The 20302-nt window shown below is 35.8% G+C and overlaps 2 protein-coding genes across 2 annotated transcripts; one reads left to right on the forward strand and one right to left on the reverse strand.

Annotated features, from left to right (window-relative positions):
• Window positions 1–140: 140 nt before the first annotated feature.
• On the reverse strand, window positions 141–13268 carry LOC123209142 (DExH-box ATP-dependent RNA helicase DExH11). Its single transcript, XM_044626940.1, has 23 exons — window positions 13013–13268; window positions 12163–12411; window positions 11709–11969; window positions 11509–11583; window positions 11231–11306; window positions 9783–9952; window positions 9547–9654; window positions 8765–8866; window positions 8387–8587; window positions 8115–8225; window positions 7592–7659; window positions 7079–7469; window positions 6400–6555; window positions 6208–6318; window positions 5915–5968; window positions 5136–5393; window positions 4169–4278; window positions 2709–2862; window positions 1702–2152; window positions 1239–1453; window positions 871–1109; window positions 639–765; window positions 141–558 (listed from the first exon to the last, which is right to left on the reverse strand). Exons 1-23 carry the CDS (start codon window positions 13148–13150, stop codon window positions 346–348), a joined length of 4038 nt encoding a protein of 1345 aa, XP_044482875.1. The 5' UTR covers window positions 13151–13268; the 3' UTR covers window positions 141–345.
• Window positions 13269–16233: 2965 nt separating this feature from the next.
• Window positions 16234–20002, forward strand: LOC123201096 (zinc finger CCCH domain-containing protein 40-like). The gene is made up of 4 exons (XM_044616556.1): window positions 16234–16531; window positions 17126–17395; window positions 17821–18044; window positions 18985–20002. The coding sequence occupies exons 1-4, from the start codon at window positions 16427–16429 to the stop codon at window positions 19859–19861; spliced, it is 1476 nt and encodes a 491-aa protein (XP_044472491.1). The 5' UTR covers window positions 16234–16426; the 3' UTR covers window positions 19862–20002.
• The last annotated feature ends 300 nt before the right edge of the window (window positions 20003–20302 follow it).

A 20302-nucleotide genomic window follows, 5' to 3' on the forward strand; every position in this document is an offset into this window, starting at 1 on the left:
AACAAATTTTATAATATATTTTATTTATTTTATCTCTAATTTAAAAATATATGATTATATAATAATATATCAATATTTTTGCATCCGTTAATACCTAACCACCTAACCGTTAAAAAAAATTGTATTTCAGAGTCCTCGTGTGAAAGTATTTCTAAAATTGCTTTTGCCTATTTTCAAATAAATATTAAAAAGTACTAGCACTGATATTGACTGTTCAAGGAGACAAACTAAGGAGGAATACTCTACAGTACATTTGAGAAGCTATTTAAATTTCAGAACATGGAGCCCGGCCATTCTTTGGTATAAAGAAAATTTTTGTCCCGTGGAAGGGGAAGTGTGGCATAATCAAACTCCAGTGATGTACAAACTGGCTGCAAAAACAATGTCGCGCTTTATTGCATTAGAGGCTGTTTCCATCTTCTTGTACAGGGCAGAATTACCCATAATAGCTGCGGCATTTCTGAATTCACGGCAGGTTTCATCCAGCCTGACGATCGTCCGAACTATCATACCCTCAGGAACATCTGTAAGCTCACAGATATCTGCAAATGGTGTCCCCTGCCACAAAGATGTGTGTAAGATGACAAACCATATATTAAGGCTGCGACTAGGTTACAAAGTGTTTGCAAGAAGAAAACCTTTGCCCATTCATAAACCACTTCAACAAGACCAAACTTGAGATTTTCTCGGGCATACTCCAAAGGATCGATCTGTAGTTTGAAATAGGCTTGAAGCTCCCCAAGTCTTAGGGCCGTGTTATGCAATCTGGAAACCAATTTAGATCCCAGATTATTAACAGTGTCTATGAAAACTAATGATAAGTTAATATAGCTGTAGAGAACAAAAGAAGGAAGGAATAAAGAATACAACCTTTGTTTAGCCTCAGAAAGTTTAGGAGTAAGATGCGGTTCAGAAGTATTCTTCTGCTGAAAGACAAAAGCAGACATTATAGCTACAGCTTCTTCTGGTTCCAGGTCATCAAGTTGATTCTCAAACAAACATTCCGTGCATATCAACTCCTCCCCGGAGTTCATCTCACAAGCAACACGACCTTTGATTTGAACTACAAGATCCTCATCAATACAACCAATTTCCTTCAGAACATCTATCTGCAAAACGCTTAAAATATTCAGAGGAGGTCAAGCATATGAATCATGAGATGATTACCACCAAAAGAGAACCGCTGCAGACATTACAAAAACCAAAAATGAACCATTGCTGACATTACAAAAACATACCCGTCCCTGAAAATCTGGCATCTGTTGAAGAGCTTCATCTGACATTTGAAACTTTAAAGCATTAACTTCCTCTTTATGTCTCTTAATCTCTTTGGCCAACTTAAGGTGCTCCTCCAGTTTTATACAACCATGACACTTATTTGTTGCCATCTTTCCCAATAGGCTATTCCATTTGTAGTACGCTTCCACAAGTTCCATGTCTTTCAGCTTCAAATCTAAAACAGTAGCACCAAGGCAAAAGTCATACTAAGGAAGATAAATGGGACTACTTATACCACTCCTATCTCAGATAGAAAAACCAGACAGGAAGCTGCTTAAAGCATTTTTATCTCCGTATGTCATCCCACAAGCAAAACAAAGGTCTCAATTAGATCTTACAAGCATAATTGACTTCATATTCTGAAAGAGTAACTGTGTTTCATCCAAAATATCATTAATTACATCCATCGATAAATTGCCCTACCTTTTAATGGATCAAGGGCCTGAGGATATTTGTTTCCACCAGATTTCAGATCCAGTAGCTGTTGAACTGTTGATGAGAAGGCAGCACTGCTGCCATCTTCAAGAAGTCGAACTTGATCAATCTTTATCTTCTTAGCGCATATACATAGTAGCTCTTTACTATCAATTCCTTTGACCTCGTAACTTATTCCAGCTGCAGTACCTTGGTATGGTAGTTTTATGTTGATGACACCTGAGCTTTTACGAGAAGTAGGAGCAGCAAAGTAGCCATCATCTTCAAGACCACGTTTTGATTTTGGTACCATAAAATAACCTTCTGGGAATTTCCCACTATTTTTTTCCAAAGGAGTCTCTGTTGTTGATGGTACATCAGGTTTCAGCACTAAAACTATGTATTGCTTATTACTGCCTGAAGGGGCTTTAACAACAGCTCCCAACAAGTGGTCTTGAGCCTGCGAATCATCAAAGATACGACTTTAGCAATGACAAGTATAAAAGAACTGTTTAACTAAAACAACATCTCACATTCACATGCCAACTACAGTAAAATTATAGTACAAGCAGCACCTTTGCATCACGACAAAAAAACTCTTGTTTTTCCTCATATAAGGTATATCAGTGGGCATAGGAAATTGAACTAAGATACTACTGGGATTAAACTTAGTCATCACAATTCTCTCATCCTTCGTCCCAACATAACAAAATCATTCTCTAAAACCAACCCACATGAGATGATAGTATCAAAGCTTGCCCCTTCAGACTAGTTTCAGCTCCAGAGCAGAGAAGCTTAGAGAGATTAAATATCATTCATCAAAAATATATATTTAAGAACAAATATCTTTATCAGCAGAAACACTTAATGCAGGCTAGAAGCATATCACTAAAACATTCAAAAGGCAAGTCAAAAAATTAGGTCCATAAATGAAAAAATAATTAAATAAATAAACAAATCCTATAATCCTAACTGACATAGAGTCTGTAACGAGATATGCTTATGTGAGAACTCACAGATTGTGATTTCACAACTACCACTCTTCCTTGTGTTAGAAATTGCAGGGCAGAAGATGACAGCATGACTGCCTCAGTTATCTGGTTGTTATACTTCTCAGCTTCTGAATACATCTCATAGTACTCCTCAATTGAGGGTTCACCTTTAATACAACTATATAGAAACAGTGATGCTTGATGAGCTATACAATCACTGATGATTAATAATTGAGACGTAATTGTAGAGCAGGGATTCAGCATGAAAATAATATAAAGAAGATATGACTAAGGCAAACATGAGGCAATTGCTCATGACCTAATATCAACATATCTGACAAAGTCATTTTACACCCATGAATATCAATGCCATAATCAGCCATTACAAACCAAGTTATTTACTCCATTTCACATGATAGAAAACAGCCTGATCATGGAAATATAGAGATGAAATTTCTATTATTAGATGAATATGCATCTTCATTTTTCATGGTAAAAATATATGGTGGTCCTTCTCTCTCTTTTTGACGTATTAACGATATACTGTTAATTTAATTTTTTGTAAAAACTGAAAACCAATTTTTATTTATAAAATCATGCTAATCAAGAAGAATACATAGACTAAAGAAATCTTGCCCAATGTAACCAAGATGGCAAAGTAAAAGTAATCCAATCACGTCATGTAGAACAGCAAATCTGAAGAAAATCAAATTTTGATATACAGTAAAAAACTATCAAGTTTTCATAGACATATAATCTTTGCATATCACTTGGTATCAAACATGTAAAACAGGGAAAAAAAAAAAAAAAACTGTGATGGTATTTATAACACGGAAAACTCCGCATCGATAAAACACGAAGAGATGTTGAATATGTATAGACATCCTTCATTGTTTGGGGATGTTAAGACAAGACTAATTAAATAGCTTGTAAACTCTTACACTGTCAATACATGTTTTAAATTGCAAAACTTAAAAATAAAATAATGATAGATTATATTTCCAAAATAAACAATATCTTTACAGTGGGGTCGAGCTATTAAACCAAGATGTTACAAATAGTATTAAAGCCACTTTGTACGTCCTCTTAAACGATGATATGACAAATCTTAACGAGAACACTGAGTTTGTTAAAAGGGGGAAAGGGGGGGTAGGTATTGAATGTAACACTCCTAAGTAAATATCATATTGGCAAAGCACGAGAGGAAGGTTGAACATGTATGAACATCTCATATCTTTTGAAGATGTTAAAACAAGATTAGTTAAATAGTTTGTGAGCTTTTAAATTGTCAAAACGTGTTTTGAATTTCAAAACTCAAAGCAAAACCGCAAGAGATTTTATAACAATATAAGCAAAGGGTAATGACAGAGTTGAAGATTTAAAATGTTTTACGGGCTCTAGCACATTAGAGAACCTGCATCAATCCCTTAGGTGAAAAACAATAGTTGTCAAATTAACCTGGATTCTAATATTCTTAAACTTACTCGATAGTTTTTGTTGGCTGAGCAAGCTTTCGCATCAGAAGTTGCTGCTGTTCAGGAAGTTTCTTCTGAGCATGGAATTCGGCAAAACTTCTTTTCAACATGTCCTCCACCTGCATTTGTAGTCCCCACTCAACACTAGGAAAATGACAAATGGATAACTGATTTCAAGAAAATATAAATATTTAAAAGAGAAAGAGAGAACAAAAGGCCAAAGTGTCCTCGGTTGATAATTATAAAATCCTAGGTGGTTAGAAACCAATAATTTCACCATTTGCTGCAATAAACCAACATGACATGTGTTTACTTGAAGCACAACCCAAACAACAATCTTCTGAGGTTTGTTTAAAACAAACTACAAAAGATTGTTTAAAACTAAAACTCATGACCATTAGATCAAGAAAGAATTATGCACAAAGTTTTCTTTCAATATTTTAAGAAGTAATAATTAAAAATAATCAATAATAGGCAAGGTGAGCCATGTCGTCATAGCTGCATAATTTTACAGAAGCTTGTACGAATGCAAGAGTTTTAATCTGTCATTATTAAACTCAAACCACGCTTAGGAAAGAAGTTCAACAAATTCAAAAGGTAACATATTGTCTATCAGACATCCCTATAAAAAAAATAATCAATAAGTTGTACCATAAAGCTACAAACCTAATTATGTTAGTACAGAAATACCATGGATAAAGTAATTATGCCACGTGACTCATGTAGCAAGCAAACACAAGAGCTTGTGCACAAGCACATTTGACGAAATCAAAACTCTTTCCTTTATTTTTAACATTATCTACATAATTAAGGTCTGCTTCCCATGCACAATGTACCACAATAACTGAAAATAAGATATGTGAGGACAAAATTCTAGGAATGACCAACACCAAAATTTCCAAAAAGAGCATAAAAGCAACAAATTGTTTGCAGATTCAAACTAAAAGCTTCTATCTAGTTCAATATCTAACTTTACCTTCAATTCTTCAACGCGAAGAAGATGGAGAATCATTATATAAGTTAGTCGAAACTGAGATTCCAGCCTTGTTGCACTTCCAACTATAATATTTTTCAAATCCTCCTCTTCTGGGATTTCATCACGGCACATTACAACTACTGTACCAATTTTATCAAGACCTCTTCTGCCAGCACGACCTGCCATTTGAGTGTATTCACCAGGAAGTAATTGTCTGAATTCCCTGCCATCGAACTTCCTCAAAGTATCAAAAACAACCTACAAAAAATTTCAAGGACACTCAAAATTGATATAAGAACATACAGACATTGTGACACATACAAGTTACAACAGGTTGCAGTAAATGGAACATGCCGGTAAAAAGATGTGTTCCAATAATAAAATAAGCTAATTTATTATGCCGTACAATACTAACCATAGCACTTAATTTACAACATTCAAACATAACATACTGACTTATCAGAGGGCAATTAATACTAGATCTAGTCAATGCAACAAATGTTCTTAATACAAATAGTGATCTTTGCATGTTGGCAAGCTGAAATGGGGCACAGACTTCATGCCAGTAAAATTTCAATAATTAAAAGAATCAAGAATGAACTATCTTGATTCGCAGATTGTTTCTACTGTAGCAGGATCTCTTTCACTCAATAGAAGATGGGTCAAATGGTCAAAGATTCGGCAATTATAGAAAATAGAAAAATACAGATAATAAAACCGCAAGGGCATCTAATTACGGTTGAATGTATTTCAAATTTAGCGGCAAATCAAATACTCACTGTTCTGGCAGGGGCATTAACCCCCATAGCAAAAGTCTCTGTTGAAAACAAAACCTATAGAAAGAATAGAGAAGTGTCAAAGGCTTGTATATCTCAAACAACCGATATAATCTAATCACATGCAGAAACAAGGATGAAAGCTTTAATATAATAAATTTCAAGAAAATTTACAAAATAAAATTCCCAGCATGCTCAACCTATCTGAAGATTACAAGCTTGGAAACTTAATCACTTTTGAAAACAGTAAAACAGAGTTGCAGTTACTGATCCTTCATCAGAGACTACAACCTTACCTTAATCACACCTTGACAAAAAAGCATTTCAACAACTTCTTTAACAATTGGTAGCAACCCTGCATGATGGACACCAATTCCCCGACGGAGGAGGCTTTGAACCCTGACAATCTTTATAATATATCAAATTAATATATGTTAACTCCAAGTAGTTTATATTGAGAGAAAAAAAAAATTCCGTAAGCAGCAAACCTGCGGTAAACTCCGATCAGAACCCTTTAGTCGCGAAAATGCTCTGTCACAAAAAATCCTTATCTCACTTTTCTCAGAACTAGTAGTGAGGTCAGTGCTAGTCAAGGCATCAGCTGATTTATCACAGCGATTCTTAGAAAAACAAAATATAACCACCTGGACACAAAAGTCAAGGTAAAAATGCTCAAAATATTACAAGATAAGAAAATCCCAAGCACATGCTTGGAAAATTTCCCTTGACCAGAAAATGAAATGAACAAAAACTACACGTGTGCATTTGATGGTAACAAGTTAACAAGGATCACATTTGATGCAGTTATTTGAAGAAAATATTAAATACTATAATTTCATAGATATAAGAGGTAAAAAGTGATGACAGTTGAATTGTATAAAACTGGAATAGCTATTCTACAGTAGTAATTAATATGATATAGATAACATGCCAGGCAGGCTATTTTTTCCACTTCATTTTACCAGCAAGATGTTTTCTCCTAAAAAATCATATTAAAAAATTGGCCAGCAATTAAATTAAAATTTTTTTGTGTTTCTCCTTTTCCTTCACAAACACAGATGAAAAGAAAAAGAAGGATGACAAATGACGAGAAGTAACGGAATATCATTCACATATGACCAGAATACATCAGTAAGAAATTATGTTATAAGAGGTAACCTAACTTACGGGTAATAGTGACTTCTTTGACAGCTTGTTTATAAGCGATAACCAGATAGAAGCTTCTGATCTCCTTGAGCCCCGATTGTTCTGGCTACTGCCATTGTTTTGATTCACCCAACCACTCCCAGAGAAATTCCCTGAACTTTTGGCACCAGAATGCTTATTCTGTTTACCACGATTATGGTTTTCTTGTTTCTGAGATCGAACCCCATCTCGACCTGCTGAAGACCCAGTGTAGGATCCACTACCACCACCAATTGCCCTTGAATTCTTCTTCTTGAATGCATCTTTAGCAGTTTTCAACCCTTCAGGTATGAAAGTTTCACTCTCACATATTTTGTAGAACTCTCCAGAATAAAATAGGCAGTGTTCTAGAGGAACTGGCCTTTTGGTCGTCCTAATAACAAATAAACATCCATAAACAAGAAAGCGGTTATCTTCCAGCTTCATATGATACAGGGACGAAAGAAAAGGAAAGTGTCAATTCAAATTCAATTATCATAAAGGGTTACCACTCACCCAGTAACACGAATTGGCTTTAGCTTTGTTCGACCAATCCAGTCAGCAAATTCAACTGTGTTTGGAACCTGTGAAATAATGAAGAACACTTTATGCTATGCCATATCAAGGCTCTAAATAAATGAGAGGAGGAGCAGACAAAGACTAATAACTGTAAAGCTCAGATGAAACAAGCACCCAGAATGATTTATTGCAATATCCCTCCATCTCTGTACAAAATTTAAACATTAAAGCCTGCAATGAGATGCTTCATACGATGGGTGCTCCCTAGTTTAGATGGAAAGTGCTAGTCTCTTGTTATCTCACTAATCAAGGTAAGGACTTAGATGATGGAGGATAGGGGTGAAAAAAAGAATGCTTTACATATTTCCAATCATATTTGAAGCAATGGATACTGCTCAAGAAAACATATGACCCAAAATTACAATAGTTAAGACAAAAAATCAAAGTCATTGATGATATTAACAACCGAAATCTATCCATGTTGCAATATTCAGTTGGAATGAGACAAAGAAGTAAGTACCGTGGCAGAAAGAAGAACAATATTGATATGCCTTGGAAGCATAATTATAACTTCTTCCCAGACAACACCTCTTTCAACATCATTGACATAATGCACTTCATCAAAGATAACCTATCTTTTCACAGATGCAGGAAAAAGAAAAGCGAAAAAAGGAATTTCAGAAATAATGGTAAAAGAAAAAGCAATAGTGAAAGAACTTTATCAATCAAAAGACAGGAGATATTGCTATTGAGAAAAAAAACATATAAACCAAATGAAGCGAATCCCTTTACCCATTCAATATCACGTATAATATCAGCACCACGGTAAAGCATTGACCTTAATATTTCAGTGGTCATGATGAGACAAGAAGCCTCTGGCCTCAAGCTAACATCACCAGTGAGAAGGCCAACATCAAACTTCCCAGAAAAATCTCTATACTTTTGGTTGCTGATGGTTTTGATTGGAGCTGTATACACAGCCCTTGTACAATGCTGCATGCATTTAAGAAAACCACTGAATTTATAATGTATCAAAGAATAAGTGAAGGGCAAATGTCATAAATTCCAATATCAGAAAAAGACAAGAATCTCCTGAGGCCTTAAACCATCTTCAACAAATTTACTCTAAAATAAGTCTGGAAAATGACCCTTCGAAGATTCAGGTGATACCTTTGATGCTAAAGCAAATGCATACTCGGCAACAACTGTCTTTCCAGCTGAAGTATGAGCTGCAACAAATACAGACTCCCCCCTTTCCAGATAGTAGATAGCCTGAAAAACACACATGGTAAGTAATTTGCATATAAGAGAAACTTAGGGTTACCAATAAGACAAAATGTTTGAGCTATAGGTGAAAGCTTGAGACATGGATAAAACTAGGTCCACTATACAAAATCCTTGATAATATCATGAGACAAATATTTCCCGAATAATTTCCACGAATCAGCTGTATTAGGACATAAGTTAAAGCAGAAGCAATGAAGTTTTTTATTGCAGCAAGTAGATATGATACAAATTTGGATTCTCCCTTCAAATTTGCCACCAACAAATTTTAAGCGAAATAACACCAAAAATTCTTGAGCTTCTCAAAGTATGACAAAACCAAACTCAACTGATATGAAGTAAGATAGCTATGGATTTGAGCATCAATGAAAACGGAATTGGAGATATTCTGCAACTGCAAAGTCACTCATGTAACCAAGCAGTAAGGCATCCCAGAAACACAGGATAAGCAGAGACTTAGAACACCTTTCAATAGATGCAGTTTAGTCCAGAATACAAGTAAAAGGAATCACTGGAAAAAACACACCCTTAAGTTAAAGGCCAAACTGTCATCAATGTCTGATCTACTAGGTCAAAGTTAAAAACCCAAATCTAACTATAACTGATCTATTCCACAAATATAAAATAAAAGAAAGTTTCATACACCAATATGCTTCATAAACAAATACCTCCTTTTGAAAGTTATCCAATTCATAGGGAAAATCAAGTGCCATGTCAGGAACAAGTTCATAAAAATGATCGGCAATTCCTTCACTCCCTCCCTTAACAGCCCAGGCCTGCCAAGAGATGAAATCATCAACCAAAAGCATATCAAAACCACTAAAGGAAACAAACAAAGAGTAAGTGATATGATATTGTTCAGATTGAAGGAAGTTGCCATCATATACTACTTTAAGCCAGATACCTCCTTCTGCTGCTGTTGACCACCACCATCCAATACTGATGTTGAGCCTTTTGAGTCAACTGATAATATCTCATCCAATACAGATAGATCAGGCTCCTGCACACTGCTGCGTTCATCAACCTCAGTTACTTCAGCATCTAACTCACCAGGCTCTGCTTCTGACTTATGACCTTAAAAGAAAGTAGTACTTTAAGAGGGGGAAAGAAGGAAAAGAGAGAAAGACAATCACATCTGACCAAAAACCACTTTTCCTATGACCAAATTTGCCGTAAATTTTGTCATGCGAATTAGGGCTGAATTCAATCGGAGCTGCTCGAGCTTGGATCGAACAAGTTGAGTTTGGACCAAAGACTGGGTTTGTTTTCATAAACAAAACGAGTTTGAGCCAGCTTGGATGAATCCAAAGTAAAAATTTTTCCAAGCCGAGTTGGAGCCTTAACTCATCGATCTCAAGCCTTTCAAACTGGCTCTTCCATATTCAAGCCAATCTTGAGTTGAATCCAACCCTAATGTGAATGTCATGTTTATAGCTCATTTCATCAAGAGGTGGAAGTTTGATTCAGTTAGGAAACCAATATTTATCAAGATTTACAAGGCACCTTCTAGTTTCAAAAGCTGTGAAACGAAATTGCATGTAGGAAACAGTCACACTAAGCATTATATCGAAGTTATCACTTATCTTCCTCAATCATATCCACAGTGTCAGAGGAGAGTATTAACCAAGGCAATCAAGGTTGCACCATTTTTGTTTAGAGATTATCCATGCAACTACAAGTAAGATATGAAGTTGTAACCATGCACTAAATATGAACATTAACTATCGTTTCTCCAAAGTACTTATAAGGCCACTTTAATCTTCCTCCTGATAAACAATATACAAGACATTGCCTACTATTCATTGCCATTACTAAATATGATTCAAGTTCAGTCTCAATTCTAAATATGATTCAAGCTTGCTTTGTGTCACTGTTAATAACCTCCAAGATATCCCTCATGCGTCAATTGAACAACCTGGCCCTCACCAAGATATCAATCTCATACATAAGTCAAGAACAAACCATGGCCAAACTTATGCATCAGCTATTTTCTCAACAAGGCATAGGTTTCATTAGCCCTAGGGCTGGACTCGAGCCGAGGCTCGGCTCGGTTCGAGCCCGAGCTGGCTCGGGTTGGCTCGGCAGATTTTTTTTTAAAATTTTTTATACAAAACGATGTCGTTTTGATCCATATATATATACAAAACGGTGCCGTTTTGATATGAAAAACGAACCGAGCCGAGCCGAACTCGAGCCGGCCATAAAAAACCCGAGCCGAGCCCGAGCTCGGCTCAGCTCGAATCCAGCCCTAATTAGCCCAATCACACCAAAGCAAAGCTCATAACATCTATATATCAACCTTACATAAAGATAAATTCACAGAGTAGACAAAAAGGGTCAGATAGTACATACCATCTTTCTCTATTTCCGGAACATCCTCTTCCCAAGCTTTCTTGAATAAATCATCAAACTGTACAGACAACTCATTCTGCAAATGAACATCAAAATATTGGAAATGAATTGAAAACATTTCAGACGATCAATGAGATCTATTTCTAGAAAGCAATTCTATTTGAAGCACATACACAGGAACTCCAAGTGTTTGATGACACTTGCAACTTGCAAGTCCTACCTAGTAAAACTATAGGCTACTAACAGATAGATGGTGAAATGATAATGCAACAACTAACCAATTTTTCTTCCGATGTGCTCTCAAAAGACCTTTGATCCTGGTCCGTGTAAACATTCCATGAACAAGGATATGCCTTCAAAAAAGGTAATGTCAAAAAGAAAAGAGATTGTATCAAATTAAATTGTTGATCACCAATATAAAACACACATGGTTTCCAGGAAAACTTTTCATGTTGATTCTCATATAAAGTGAAATTACCTTTAGTTCACCAAAGTCTACTCCTTGCTTAAAGCTTGGAGGAATAACCTGAACAGGACCGCCATTCAGCATTTCTTGCACCCAGTCACCATTAGAGGCGCCATCAGGAAGAATCCTCTCTAAAGATTGGGAATCCTCCAAACCTCCTGGACGAAAAGGACGGTTATTGATGCTTCCTCTTACAAAATCTTTTGCTGGTCCAGCTATGCGCGGCAAGGGACGGGAATCTTGAGATCCTATCATCAGTTCTGATACGTCCACCTAAAACAATACAACATGCCAATCCTCAGACTGAAGTTAGAATCAAGAAAGTAATATAACACCAAAATTCAAAATCTAGCTCTGCATTTCAGTTCAAATGGACACAAATGACAAGGACACAGTTGCAAATCCAATTATTTGAATTATCTCTATGGTTAAGCAAGAAAACATATTATCAGAGGATCTGTTGTACCTGTACTGAATTGGTCTCCCATTTCCCTTGCTTCATTTGTCGTCGGTATGGCACCTCCCATACTGGGACCACAACAGACCTTGGCAAAGATGGCTCTAGAGGTATTTTGGACATGCCAAACCAATCAAAATCCCACTGCCTTCCAACTTTTTCTGGAGAAAATTCATCAGCATCCAATCCAACTGATAGATATTTCTCCTCTATATGCTCCTTTATTGATTCAGGGGTTTCCCTAGGAAAGGCAGGGGGCTGACATATACATAGTTATGTAATTTAGAACTGGAAAATACAACTCATGAGGTAGGAGAAACAGTAACCTCCTATATACACAAAAATGTTAAACCCTTCACTATAATAACAAAGACATGTTTTAGTAAGAGAGGAAATAACCTCCTCTTCTTCTTTCTATCTCTCTCTCTTTTTTTTTTTTTTGTTTAAAATTTTTGTATAAATTCAAAAAACAAATTATGATCAGAAAAAAAAGTTTGCTTAACTTTAAAATTTATGATTCAGCTTTTATAGAACTTAAAACTCAATATAACCAGTCACAATCCTATATACTCTCAAAACCAAATTCTGCAAGCTCTATCATGTCTCAAAACCATTTAAATAGATAATTTAAAATATATGATGAATAAACAACATAGGATAATAGTGCAAGCTAACTCAATCATGATTAAACCCAGAAGCAACAAAAAGCACATAATTCAAACTAAAAACGACACAAACGCATACATTTCTAAGCCAAACAACGCAAAAGCACTAAATACGACTTCAAAATCCACCGTACTGATATTTGTTTGTCCTGTAAGAGATAAATTTCAAAAAGAAAATAAAAATAAAAACTCACAAGGATAAAATCGGGAAGAGACTTTATGGGGTCGGAACGGTCTTCCACGGTGTATAGAGGCTCAACCCTCAGATGGCCACTGTGACCGGAGAATCCGACCCGAAAAGCGAGCTCGTTCGCGGCTTGAATCCGATCCATTTTCTGTCGGTGGACTACGTTTTGAGGTTTTTTTTTTTTTTCTGAGAATTGATATTTCAAAATTCTTTTATATCTTTTCGCGGGTTTTGAGTGCTATGTCGGGAAGGATTGTTGAATGACTATTTATTTTTCTAGTACGGACTCGCTCGCAGTGCCCCTACGCCATGGCTGTGCTCCTGCGAAGGTTTTCTGGACCTGTTTGGTTGAATTTCAGCCCAATTTGGCCCGACCAGGTCCGGCCCAAAACAAGATCTAGTTATCGGGCTATTAAAAAAAAAGGTATGAACCCACCTCCAAGTAGGGCTATTAATCGGGCTTATAAAATCAGTTTGGTTTGTTTGTTTAAACCTGTAAAAAATTTTCGGGTTTGGGTTTTGGGTCGCCCATTCAAATCTAAGATTTTTTTGTTTATATTTGATTTATTAAAATTTTTCTAGCTTTTTTTAACTTATTTCGAGTCCACCCGGACAATTTCCTAGCAGGTTTAAAAACTTAACAACTACACCTTACCTACAATGAATTTTTAAGCCTTGAACTTAAACAACCTATATTCAAACTTAAACCCAATTGCTTAATGACCATTTTTTTAGTTCAAACCTGCCTAATGCCTTAATTTTGTTAAGCTCAAAACTAATTTTTTCGAGAGAATAATCTAGTCTCAGACCTATCCGATCCAATTGATAGTGCTATTATAGAAAACTTTTATTTTTTAGAATTATGACCCACTTCTCTTATAAGTATTGTCAACTAATCTATTGATAATGAAATTTGATCGTTGGATTCTTATCTTATCCTTTGAAGAATTCCTAAAATTTTAGTTAATCGATATTATATTACTTATTCAATTATCAAAATAAATGTCTCCGTACCAATGTTTCAATTATTTAATCAGTGCCATAAATGTTATTCAAGTAACCCATTTGTTAAAAAAAAAAGACATATTTCTAATCTAAAAGTGCATTCAAATTGAATTAACTCGAGATTAATTATTAGTTTGACATGTTCAAACCTGAAACAAGTTATCATCAATCAAACTGAAACTCAATCCATATATATGTGACATTATTAAGCTCGAGCTCCAGCTACCGAGGTGCTCACCTTGTTTTAGTCTCGTTGCTAGGGAAGATAGATTGCAGTGGCTGCACTGCTGCGTATATGGAAGAATAACTAAATATGGGTATAAATTTTATTCTTTTTGTTCAGGTGAGGATTAACATGGTGAGCTTGAATGCTCTTTCACTTGACTACCTTTTTTCTTTTTCTCGTTTGGATTGTGTGGCTTTCATGATTGTTCAAATTCTTTTAGGGTTAATTTATGGCAGATAAACCCATTATTTACTGTCAGCTGGTGCAACAGAAAGCAAGCAGTTGGTAAAAGATCTTACTATTTGTCGCCGTTGGTATCCATATTAATACTTGTTATAAGGGTACTTAACATTACTTAGTAAAAATTCTATTAATGAAAGATACGTAAAATTAAAAGGGTAATCTTATGTAAGAAATAAAGAACACAATCACATTTTTAGAATGATTCAACCTATAGATCGAAAAGCATACCCCCACCGTTATGATATTAGTAATCTAGTGAAATTTTGATAAAGTAGCATTATGAGATAAAAAAAATCTCATCACGTAATACTATCTTGTATTTATAGGAAAGAGAGAATGATAGTTGTGTGATTACAAGTTGAAAGTAAAATATATACTTATCATAGTACATTGAATCTAAAATATATACTTATCATAGTAGAATTTTTTGAGCTCTTATGCTTTCCATAGGCTTTTCTAGTTGTAAGACAAATGCAACATTGAAGGATTCTTCTACGCAGATTATTCACAAGGTAAATCTTTTTTAACTTGTGTTTTGTATCTCCTTGTTTGCTTCATCTCTTAGTATGATTTCATAATAGATTTGGGGTTAGTTGCCAATTTTTTAGGGTAAAAATATGATAAAGTTTTTTTATTATGTTGGCGCTAGTAAAACTCATTGGTAAAATTGATCACTACTTGAACTAGTAATTGATCACTTGAACCCATAAGGTTGAAGGCAAGTAGTGAAGAGGCATTGCAATAGGCATACCCACAATTGTGAAGTACAATTATAATAACATATTCACTTATATTTGTTTTTGTTTCAAGATGTTATATTAGAGTGTAATTGATAATAAAGTCCAACTCTACCCATCAGTCTTATAGGCATCCTCTTCAAAGATAAACTAGAAGGTATTCTTTTTGAACAACCAAAGTCTTTCTATTAAGAGTATAAATAGGCCAAAACTACCAGTTAAAATAACAATAAAGACACACTTCAATAAAAAAGTAAGTTAAAAAATTTGAGTCTGTGAAAAGTAAACTATTTATTGTTTAACTCAAATGATAAGGATGTCACGAGCATTAAAGACAATAAAAAATGCTCTTCAATTGGAAATGTTGATATAGGATACATAAAAGGCTAATACTGTATCCCCATCAAACTAAGAGAATTGAGAGACTGTTTGCATAACTTACCTTTTTCCATACGATCTTTCTCATAGGCCATTATGTGATGTGGGATAACCCTTCTCTTGCACTCATATGTGTGGGTTGTGCTCAAATACGTATGAGTTACTCTCTCCCAGTTATTGCCTAATGCATATGAGTGTATACTTGACATATACATTGCATAGATGGACTAAGGGCTAAGCGAATCCATTATGCAAGAGGTCGTCTACATCTAGACATTGAAGAAGCAAGCTTTGGGGGAGGGCTTCTATTTCTTGTCCAAGTGAACAGAAAAAGACCTGAAGGGCTCACCAACACGAGGGATAACATGAGTGACTGCCATAACAAGTTTTTCTTCTTCTCATATCCGTAGACAAAAGCTTATGATAAGCCATTGAGATTCAACTATAATCCATTTAAATCATGCCAGATTTGTGTTTGGTGACGGTGGGCTGCATCTATTAGGGAAGTAAAGAAAGTAAATAATATAGTAAAATAGCAAAGAATGACATAAGACAGTCATACTTAAGGGGCGGTCAGAATAATTCTCAAGTCACAGGGGTTATAATAATTCTTTTAAAGTTGAGGGTCGTTCACGAATTCGGAAGTCTTAACCTAGAACAAATACAAATTCAAAAAAAAAAAAAAAAATCGAGGTAAGCCCTCGACTTCGCAAATCTCTTGATTCCGAAGCCAATCTTCTGGCGGAACAAAATCATGTTTTTCCGAACTCGATAGTATCGGAGTTTTAAGGCGCTTACGGAGAAAGTGTTGAAGGAGCTAAGAGGTTCTTAGATGGCGCACCGATTTTTGAGAGATCACCAGGCCGATGGTTGGGAGCGTTCTGATTTTCCTATCATCTGTGAGTCATGTCTCGGTGACAACCCTTACGTGCGAATGGTACTACCCTTTTATCAATATCAATTCATTCTTAGGATCTGCCTTGGTCTCTCTTGTATAGATTCTTTTATATATCCGTCTTGCCATTTGTTTTTTCCTTTCAAATGTTAAATATACGACATTATTTTGGGGAAACTGGTAGGTTATTAGGAGGCAGATCCTGGTAAGGTTGCTGGAGTCAGCATGATCAACTAAAATAGAACTTGAGTATAATGTTCATATGGAATGGAGCCGGTCCTGTAATGCTGCAGGCTAGCATCGTATTCCGACCCTTAATAGTTTGAAAGTCTAGAGCAACTAATTTTTTAATTAATGAACGAGTTTGTTGCATTGGTTTACGAGCTTGAGTATTAGAATTTATGAAATTTGTCAGCGTGCACTTTTTCTGGGAATGGTATTCATCTCACCTTTTCATATATAATATATAGAGACTGTAATTATGTTTATATTGGTCTGTACATCTTAATGCCTGTATAACATTTGCTGTTAAGTAGCTTGAAGGGTTGTATACATATTTATTCAATAATTTCTTCTGTAGTTGAATTTAGTAGTTTAAGTTTTACACTGGATAATTTTGATTGGTTGAAATTGCAGACAAAAGCTGATTATGATAAGGAGTGTAAGATCTGCACACGACCATTTACAGTTTTTAGGTGGAGGCCTGGTCGTGATGCAAGATTTAAGAAGACTGAGATTTGCCAGACATGCAGTAAGTTGAAAAATGTTTGTCAAGTATGTCTCTTGGATCTGGAATATGGATTGCCTGTTCAGGTTCGCGACACTGCCCTCAGTATCAGTTCCAATGATGCCATTCCTAAGAGTGATGTGAACAGGGAGTACTTTGCCGAGGAGCATGATCGCAGGGTATGTATACTTACAAGTCAAAGTTAGGTTTAGTGGCTTTTATGTTAGTCTTTAACATGTTTAAAATTTCTATAGGTACTGGCTAGAAAAGAATGGATAGTGATCGCGTGGATCAGTATGTATTGAGATTCACTAATGTTAGCACTTGCAAATATGCATGGTCTAATGAACTAAAATATGTATATTGAATAGGGTTAAAAAGAAATTGGGGACTCTGCAAAACTAGGTGGTTCAAAGTATGTCTCATGGCTTCCTCTTTCTGCTTTGTAGGATTGTAATATTAGGAAAGTTAGCAATTTACTGGGTGCTCCACAATTTCTAGTCTAAGTAAAAAAGATTTCTATGATTGGTTTCTTTCTGGTGGCTTTATCACCCTCATCTGTTTCCTCTTTTTATGAATTTGATTTGACCATTGTCCCTTGTAGGCTAGAGCTGGTATTGACTATGAATCCTCATATGGGAAGGCACGGCCAAATGATACCATCCTGAAGCTTCAAAGAACACAGCCTTATTACAAGCGCAACAGAGCGCACGTATGCAGTTTTTATGTTCGTGGTGAATGCACAAGAGGTGCTGAGTGCCCTTATAGGCATGAAATGCCTATAACAGGAGAGTTGTCACAGCAAAATATTAAAGATCGTTATTATGGGTAAGTGCAATGTTAATTACCTCTTCCTTTGATTTCTCACTCTTTTGCTTTTTCTATTTTTTTTTTCTCTTTTTTTTTTTCAACATGATTTTCTAAAATTCTGAAATGATGGGCTTATGTTTTGATGTGATTTGCAACAGCCATTTGATTCATTGTTGTTTCAGAAATTAAAATTATTGGGTTTCAAGTGGCTATCAGATTTCTTATATTTGTTTTAGACTTTTGAGTTTGGGGCTGTCACTTGGTTGGCCACCACTTGACTGTTGCCCAGAGCAAAACTTTCTAGGAGCAGCTGTGCCAAGAGAAACGTGGTTATTTCATTGAACAGTCTTGGGTTCTGCTTGGTATTATAAAGGTTGTTTTGAGGAGTTTAATAATTTATAATTTTACAAGGATGTTAGATGATCTAAGCTTATGACTAAAATAAAAAATGTGGGAAGTTGTTGCTAGTTTTTCCAATTCCTTTTCCTATCAAATGAAAGGAGCCAGACTGATATTAGTTTTGTTTATTTTTTAACTAAAATTCAAGAAGTCATTTATGCTAGTCTTTGCATTGTTTCAGTATTCTATATTAGTAAAAGTGGTATTTGTTTTTGGGAAAGAGATTATCTTAATTCTTTAATATAACCAATGTTTTTTTTAACACTTTGTATCCCATTGAACTCCTTTTTTTAATTTTTTTGGTTTCCTTTAAAATAGATAAAACAAATATTGTCTCCCACCTCGCCTCTTTTTGCCTTGACATTTTGAGAAGCTGTATTAGAGATGCAGGCCTCGTTCAAATGTTAACTGCAAAATCTTTATGCATCCCATGCATGCAAGAAATAACATTAATACATTTTCTAATAAAATTTGCATGTGATGTTCAAATTGTAGAAGGTTGGGATCTTTCTCTAAAACTTACGTCCTTTTGTCTTTTCATTCTTTAAAATGTTTGCAGAGTGAACGACCCTGTTGCACTGAAGCTACTCAATAAGGCTGGTGAAATGCCTTCTCTGGAACCCCCTGAGGATGAAAGCATTAAAACACTTTATGTGGGTGGAGTTGATGCAAGGGTTACCGAACAAGATCTGAGGGACAACTTTTATGCCCATGGTGAAATTGAATCCATAAAGATGCATCCACAAAAAGCATTTGCTTTTGTGACTTACACAACAAGAGACGGTGCAGAGAAGGCTGCAGAAGAGCTGTCTAACAAACTAGTTATAAAGGGTCTGAGGCTGAAGCTGATGTGGGGTAAACCCCAGACACAAAGACCTGAATCAGAAGGTTCAGATGAAGCTAGGCAGCAAGCAGTGGCTCATAGCGGAATGTTGCCTCGTTCACTTATATCTCAAAAACAAAATCAATATCAACAGCCTGACACTCAGGACCAAGCTGCACCAACTCCTTACTTCAATATTCCTCCTCCACCTCAGCAGGAAAGAGCCTATTATCCATCCATGGATCCTCAAAGAATGGGTGCACTTGTTCCATCCCAGGAAGGTGAGAACCAGTCAGGTCCAGAGAAGCTGCAACAAGGACAGCATTATAATTATCCACCCATGCTGCCTCCTCATGGGCAACATCACCAACATCTTTATCCTCCTTATGGATATATGCATCCAATGGCCCCATATCAACATTACCCTTCACCATATCAGTCTTCAATGCCCCAGCCAAATGCACCACCTATGACACAGCAGTATCAGCATTCTGGTCCACCAAGGCCGGCTCCCCTAGTGTCTGCAACCCCATCATCAGGGTCTGCATCCTCAACATCAGCTCCTTCTGGGTCTTCTCCAGCAGTTTCTGCACCACAAGCATCATCACAGTAATGAAACCACAATGCTGCTTGTAGCTCTGTGTATCATAATTTCTGGTCAATGGACTCGTAAAGTGGCCATTGTTTTGTAGTTAAATATTTTATTTCTTGTACATGTGCAATTTACCAGAATTTAACAGTTTCTATGCTGGTATCCTGTGGTTCCTGATGGATTATCTCGTCAGTTTTGTGCCATTGATGGACTTTTAGCCGGAAGAATATGCTTGAATGAGATTGATCCAATATAAATGATAATCTAGGATTATTGGATCGTTGCTTACCAGAAGAACAATTATTTAAAACACATCTGATACTGATAGTGCAGATTCTTTTGTCTTATTCACATGCAACTAAAGCAACAATGCTATTGCTGCACCTGGTTTCCTTAGTCGGTTTAATTGAAGTCTAGGGAAAATTCTTCGTTCATCTGGTCTTGGGCATTCAAGTTTGTTTT

This window comes from Mangifera indica, chromosome 2, assembly GCF_011075055.1.
Source record: "Mangifera indica cultivar Alphonso chromosome 2, CATAS_Mindica_2.1, whole genome shotgun sequence".
Lineage (NCBI taxonomy): Eukaryota > Viridiplantae > Streptophyta > Magnoliopsida > Sapindales > Anacardiaceae > Mangifera > Mangifera indica.